Here is a 7,812-nt window from a genome sequence, read left to right on the forward strand (position 1 = left end):
TGAGCCATTCTTACCAACAGCCCCATCCCTCCCATCTGAAGAGATTACTCCATTATCAGTAAAAACATCTCCTCTGACAAATCTTGATGAGATTAAATCAACTGTGCCATTGAGATTGTGTCTGAGGCCCTTCCTGAGGCATAATCTAAAATAGATGTCTTGCAAGACAGTGTTGAATGTTCCCAGGAAACATCTCCACCGATTATTGCTTCTAGACCTATAACTAGATTTAAGGCCCCGTGAGCCCCAAAAGAAGAAGTACAATTTATGATCCAGGAAGAAGTACGCAAAACTCCAGAAGAAGTGCTAGATGTTTCTAATTTGTATAAGCAGAAACCAGGAGAATATGTGTGGGAATGGCTATTAAGGGTGTGGGATAACAGTGCAAGTAACATAACCTTGGATTGGTCTGAGGTCATTGATATAGGCCCACTAAGCACAGATCCTTCATTCAATATTTAAGCTTGAGAGGTGAGTATATGATCTAATTGTTGATTTTGTTGGTTCACTGAAGCATGAACCACACAGTGGCCAACAATAAATCAAGTTGAATTACCAGATCTGCCTTGGTATTCGATAAAGGAAGGAATCCAAGGGCTTTGGGGGAATTGGCATGTTAGAGTGGATATATCAGAAGAAACCCATAAACCCAGAGGACACATCTTTCCCCACAATGGTATGGAACAAATTTGTGACGGGAGCCCCAGCATCCTTGAAGACTGCTGTGATTGTTATATTATATAAACAGAATTTAACAGTGGGGACTGTCCTAAGTGAATTAAGACACCTAGCCACAGTGGGGCTGATTGGACCCCATAGTGGTAGCTGTCAAGTGACAGCACTTAATTGACAAAGACAAGGTGAGCGTGGTTATGGTGAGAGACAGCAGAATTAAAGCATTAATCAGAATAGTCTGACTCGTGTGGACTTATGGCATTGGCTAATTAGACAGGAGGTAGCTAGGAGTAAAATAGATAGGAAACCTACTAAATATTTTCTTGATTTGCACAAGAGGAAGAACTCTGGGTCAAGTGAATGGCAATCTAACTTGATTCGCCAGAACAGAGAGTCACGGCCTCTCTCTCAATTCCCAGACTTGAGCCTGTTTATAGACCCACAAACTTTAAAAAAAAAAAAAACAAAAACAAGTTTTCTTGTGAATTGTGTGATAGTTTACATGGGAGAACATTAGTTTTACATTCATCCTATCGTATATCATTTCATTGCCATGGTTACAATCCCCTCCATGCATCATCAACCAACAAAAGGGTATACCCTGCAAGCCTGCCCCCTGGTCATCAGCACACAGCGCCTCTCCCTCTTTGGGTCTAAAATCCTCAGCTGCTCCATCTCTCCACTTCATTGTCTCTGCCTCCATCTCTGGCGTCACTGCTTCTCTGGGTGGGGTCCCGCTCTCCGATCTTCTCCCTTGATGGTCCCAGGGACCTCCGCTCCTAGACTACAAAGTTAATCACTCCCTGCTTGCTGCAAAATGTGTACCTTTACATTTCCAATGCTCACAAGCAGTCCTGATAACAATTATTCACTATTGTACCCCAAGACACCTATCAGCATCTCCTTTCATCAGCCTCGCCTAGACAGATTGGCTACTACTCAGTGGAGATTCTACCTTCCTCCATGCCCTCTGGATCTAGATTCCGTTTGAAAGCTTGTAAGACAGTCACTTCTTGCCTTTGTAGCCCCCCCCCCCCAACTTTGGGTAGCCAATGTCCAAGTTGCCCATCCCTGTGTGCCTTGTGTGCTCTGTGTATGGAGGGGGTGGGAATGACCCTTGCTGTAAATATTTGTTCCCTCTTTTGAGCTACTACATCCATAGGTGTAGGTCAAGTTTATCAAATTGTAACAGATTACTCTTTTTTCCCTATTCTTTCTTCTTCTGGTTGAGCTCTGATCATCCAGCCATTGAAGCCAGGTCAAGTGGATATAATCTGCAAGTGTGGGTGTACTTATGCATGTGCCCTCTCTTCTTATCAGCTGAATGCTTCCCTCTCCACTCTAGTCCTCTGTGGCTATGTCACTGACTCTGGGCCCAAGAGTCCCCAGGTCTTGCCACACTGCTGACCAACCAGGTCACCACCCGGGTTCAGACCCACAAGCTTTTGAATGAAGGGGTGGCCAGGTATCCTTGAAGAAGGACCCCACTACACTGCCAGTTGTTAGTGTTTCTTTCAGCCTTCCCCAAGGGGACTGATGGCCTTTTGCAGGGATAACTGTTCATTGGGGAGATGGAAATAATCAGACTTTTCTGGGATTACTGAGCACTGTCTGAATGACACTAATTATAGAAGACAAAAATGTCACTTGGACCCACCAGTCAGAATAGGGAAGTATGGAGGTCAGGTTATTAATGGAGTCTTAGCAAAGGTTCATCTCACTGTGAGTCCAGTGGGTCCTTAAACTCATCCTGTGGTGATTACCTCAGTTCCAGAATGCATAATTGAAGTAGACACACTCAGAAATTGGCAGAATTACACACACACACACACACACACACACACACACACAAGCACCCTCCACTGCCACATTGGATCCCTGAAATGTGAAATAAGGGCCATTATGATCAGAAATGCCAAGTGAGAACAATTAGATTTACCTTTACCTTGTTGTTGTTGTTAAGTGATGCCAAGTCATTTCCAACCCATAACAAACCTGTATGGGGTTTCTGAGGATTAGGTGGTGACTTTGTACCACTGAACCTGCTGTTCAAATTAAACTGATCGAGCGCTTATCCTACAATGCCACAACAGGACTCCTTTACCTAGCAAGATAGTAAACCATAGCAATACTACATTCCTGGATGTATTGCAGAGATTAGTACTACAATCAAGGACATGAAGTTTTCATGGGCAGTGATTCCCACCACATCCACAGTTACCTCGCCTATCTGACTGGTGCAAAAAGCAGATAGGTCTTTGGGAATGACCGTGGATTATAGTAAACTTAACCAGGTCATGATACCTATTACAATTGTTGTTCCAGATGTTGTTTCTTTGCTTGAACAAATTAATACCTCTTCTGGTACCTAATATGCAGGTACCTGATCTGGCTAATGGCTGTTTCTCAATTCCACTTTATAAGGATCATCAGAATCAGTTTGCCTTCAGTTGGCAAGGCCAACATAACACTTTCAGAGTCTTACCTCAAGGGTACGTCACCTCTCCAACCCTCTGTCATAATTTAGTCCACTGGGACCTTGATCACCTTTCCCTGCCCCTAGACATCATACTGGTCCATTACATTGATGACATTATGCTTACTGATGCTAGCAAAGAAGAAGCATCAATGAATCTAGACTTTGAGGGGAAAAGTGTACATTCTGGTGGTGGTGGTGGTGATGTTGTGTGCCACTGAGTCAGTTTCAACTCATAGCAAATATGTATAGGGTTTCTGAGAAGCATCTGCTGGGTTTGAACAATTAATCTTGATGTTTGTTCAAAAGACGGATTTAGACCACATTCTACACTTATACTGATTCATTTAAAATAACTCTATGCCCAAATGGGATTTGAACGTTTGGTATAAGGTGACGATTGACAATACGTGTAATGGGGAACACAATTCAATCCATGTGAGCAAGTATTGTATTTAATGTGAATGTGGGGTAGACGTCACTATGTTAATTCAATGAAGACTCCTCAGATTACTGCCAAAGACCAACAATTCTCCACCCGGCTTAACTTGCATTTAGGCCACCCGTTTTCATTCATATCACCACTGCAACAAATCTGGTCTTCAGTTGGAATTTGTCCATTGAAATTCAAGGTATTCTAAACCAAATGTCCTTGAATGGAGTGGATTCTGGCTCCACAGCACAAGGCAAGGTCCTAGGACCTTGATTTCGTGACATCTTACCTCCAGAGAATATCACCCCATTTTTTTTAGAAACTTCCTAAATTATGTGAATAAAACATCCGGTCTGGGCATGGCTTTGAGAGCACTGGGACAGAACACAGGACAACTGCAAGTACTGCCCTAGGTGACGATTTCACTCTGGTTTACCCACAATTCTAGAGTCATGGTGAAGAGCCAGTCTCCACTCCCGGCACAGCTGCTGTCTCTGAAAAACTGCAAGGGAGTATGTGCACCTGCACACTCTCCCCTCCATGTTGTTGTTGTTAAGTGCCATCGAGTTGATTCTGACCCATAGGGACCCTGTATAGAGTTTCCAAGGAGTGTCACGTAAGCTTGAACTGCCAGCTTTGCGGTTCAAACCAACTTTGCAGTCCAGTGCACTAACCCATAGTACCACATTAGGACTTGGCACCCCTCCATAACCTGTTCTAGTCTCCCCAGAAACTCACTTATTCCTATAGCCTAAACCCCATGCAGTCTAGCATAAAATTCCCTGCATTACAGTTTCCTATACAGTCTAACTTAAAATTCCCTCCCACTGAGACATCCAACTGTCTCAAAGATACAAACTGCCCTGCCTCATGGCATGCACACTGAGGGGAACCCTGAAGTCCTCATCCCCTTGTCACTAGTCCCTTAAGACTTGGTGAGCAGCTCAACTCTTTCCTTATCTCCCAGTTGCTCTTAGACTAGAAAATCTATTGACAGTGGCTGTCAGGCCACTGCCTAAAATTCACTAATGTTAGCAGGAAACCTTCCAAAGTTGTTGTTAAGTGCTGTCTAGTCATTTCTGACACATAGTGACACCGTATAGGGTTTCTGAGGAGCAGCTGGTGAGCTTGAACTGCCGACCTTGCAGTTCAAATGGCTTTGCAGTCTGGCACATTAACCCAGAGTGCCACACCAGTACTCCACCTTCCAAAGAGCTGATGCTAAAAGAAGGTTTCAGGAAAATAAGAGTCAGTCACAAGGGTTCTAAAGAACTGCATTTTATTTTCTCTCACATATCTCAATTCCCTAAACAAATCTGGGCACATGTGTATTTTACTTTTACTAAAAGGAATAAGGGAGTCAACAGTTGACAACCCCATAGATATTGCTCACTCTTTTTCTCTAACAGTTGTTGTGGACTTCCTTAACACTTTCAAGGATATACCTATTCTGATGCTTAGTTCATGGATTTTCAATTTATTTACAAAATACAAAGTTCTTAAACCTATGAATGATAAGACATTTTTGAAAGTGAATTTAGAGTTGGAATCTCTATAATGCTTCAACTACAAGAAACAACATTGGAAAACTACAAAAATGAGCTAGTTCTACAAGTCATTCATGTATAAGGGGCACATAATAAGGCAAAAATGCAAGCTCCCTCCATTCCCACTTAACTTCTAATGCTTACAGGATAACAGCCATTTTCAACAAGAAAGTGAAGACTCTGCTTTACTGCTTCACTTGGGGTGGGAGGACCTGCTGGACTTGGCCCTAAAACGGGCCATAGCCCTGGCATTACGACCTGACCATACTGTGGCTTCCCCTCTCTCTTCCTCATATCTCCAAGTTGCCTCATAAAGGGTTTGAAATGCACCAGTGTCGATATTCTTGATCTTGGCTAAATACTCCATTATTTTTGTCTTGCATTGTTCAGTATGGGCTCTGGGACCCCACAGGAATTCATAGCATGGAGGATCACTGCCAGGTACCTGCCGGTACTCCAGATACTTTTCCTGCACCAAATCTTTGGTTATGAGCTTCCTGGGATCCCCAAAGATGAAGTGTCTCTTCCCATCATAGATCCCTAATGCATTCAGGTATTCCCATATCTTCTCCTCAGGGGCCAGGTTGTTGTTCATGTAGATTACGCCCAGGAGAGGCATCAGAAGCCCTTGCTTGGGAAACCCCCTGCAACCACTCAGATTAACTTGCTTGGTTATCTCCAATTGACTGACCAAGACATAGGATTGACCTTTGGGGTCGACTTCCTTCAGCTCAAGGCCAAAGACCAGCTCCACGTGCTCAGAGACTCTCCTGAGGATCTGAGGGAAATGCTCCTTGTACTTTTTGTTGATGATCTTCATCATTTCTGTCTTGGTAATGGGCTCTTTCATTTTATACTTGTGTAGCAGGAATTGCAACAATAGGCCAGCTCTCCAGATTACAGGGTCTTTTTGAGACTTCTCAGTGGAGGGTGGGCCCTTACTAGAACTTGGACTTGCCTCATCTTGCTTGTCAGCACCTACGTCAGCAAAGGCTGTGAAGATGGATGGGACTCTCTCAGACTCCTTGTGACTGGGAACAGGTGGTGCGCTCTGTTGAGAATCCCCAAATGAAGTAGACAGGGTGGGGGAAGACTCTTCTTCATCCTCTGTAGTGGCCTGAACACACTCAAGATCATGGGTGTCACTTCGGGCATCACCATGTTTCTCCCGGGCTCTGAGCTTACTCTTCTGACCTCGAGGCATGATGAGTCTGGTCAAGGACAGCAGGCAGCAATGTGGGAGGACAGGTGATACCTGTACTCAGCAAGAGGGAGTTTGAGAGCCTGTGAGACAAGTCAGCAGAGAGATCCCTCTTAGAAATAATAGTTGCCTGAAGCCTTTGAAGAATTCTTTGAGGGCACTGCTCTAGGAACCCACTAGGCTAGGATTCTCCAGGACAGGACCCTGTGGAGACAATTTGAGTTAAGCTTAGTTCCAGAGTGTCAGCTCTTTGTGGGGCTTACTGCATTGACAGCATAGTCTGCTAGTACTGACCCTCTCTCTATACTTTAATGGAGAGAGGAGATCTTCACAGGTCACTTTAAGGACCATTATATCTACTCCTGACAGAGCTCATATCCTTCCCCTCTGCTAGTCTAGATTTCACACTTTGAAACTTTGGGACCCACAAGAAGGAAGTGAAGGGGCAATTCAGGCCTCACTCATGGCCAGTTGTCCCAGTGATGTTAGTGCAGTAAGGACCATTCTGTCCTGGGTTCCCTGGAGGCCTAAGTCCTCCCTCCTGGGCCTCACCTTGGCTGACTCCTTTGAACAGGCCCCTCACCTTCCTGAGATGCCCTGGGAGGAAATGTGTTCAACTCAGTGCACCAACATGTACGTGTCCCCCAGGTTAAAAAAAGAGGTGGGAGTAATTGTTGTAAAGTGTCGTCGAGTCAATTATGACCCATAGCGATGCTGTATAGGGTTTCTGAGGAGTAGCTGATGAGTTTGAACCGCAGAACTTGCAGTTCCAATGGTTTTGCAGTCTGACGCATGAACCCACAGCAGCACACCAGGGGATAATTGTTGTGGTTGTGAAGTACCATCGAGTGGATTCCTACCCATAGCCACCCTGTTTAGGGTTTCTGCAGAGCAGCTGGTGAGCTTGAACCACTGACCTTGCAGTTCAAATGACTTTGTAGTCTGATGCTTTAGCCCACAGTGCCACACCAGATAATCAGATCCCCTTTATTACTGAAGTCACCTCAACATAATTGTCTATATTACATCTGCTTTGTAAGCCTGCCCACTAGTCCAAGGACTTCTCGTCTATGAGAAGAACACACAAAGGGGCACATATGTCTGTTATCTCTGATCAGGGCTTCCCAAGGATAAAAGCATAGGGGGGATTTTGAGCAGCTTTCCCTTCTTCTTCCAGGAATGGTGAGGTCGAGGGGGTGGGTTAGTTCCATTTTTCTGCTTAAAGGATTTTTGCTTAACACCCATCTCCTTTTTGGATTCTTCTCTCACTGACTTGAGTCTGAAACAAAGGTCCTAATTTCCCTAAACCCATGTAGGCAGAAGCAAGGAGCACTTGAACTTGCTAGTTTTGTCCTGGACTCCCAAGATCAATGGCATTCACAGACCTCAGACCTCAATGAAGCCCTTCCCATTTTGGGTTGAGTGGTTCCCAGTACCTCAATCATGTCTTCACTTTAAATCTACTAGGATCCTGAAACCC

The 7,812-nt window shown here is 44.5% G+C and overlaps 1 protein-coding gene across 1 annotated transcript; it reads right to left on the bottom strand.

The window, feature by feature from the left end:
* Positions 1-5,324: 5,324 nt before the first annotated feature.
* On the bottom strand, positions 5,325-6,335 carry LOC102837386 (melanoma-associated antigen B4-like). The gene has a single exon (XM_006835665.1). The coding sequence runs from the start codon at positions 6,333-6,335 to the stop codon at positions 5,325-5,327; it is 1,011 nt and encodes a 336-aa protein (XP_006835728.1).
* Positions 6,336-7,812: the final 1,477 nt, after the last annotated feature.

This window comes from Chrysochloris asiatica, unplaced genomic scaffold (assembly GCF_000296735.1).
Source record: "Chrysochloris asiatica unplaced genomic scaffold, ChrAsi1.0 scaffold00018, whole genome shotgun sequence".
NCBI classification, from domain to species: Eukaryota; Metazoa; Chordata; class Mammalia; order Afrosoricida; family Chrysochloridae; genus Chrysochloris; species Chrysochloris asiatica.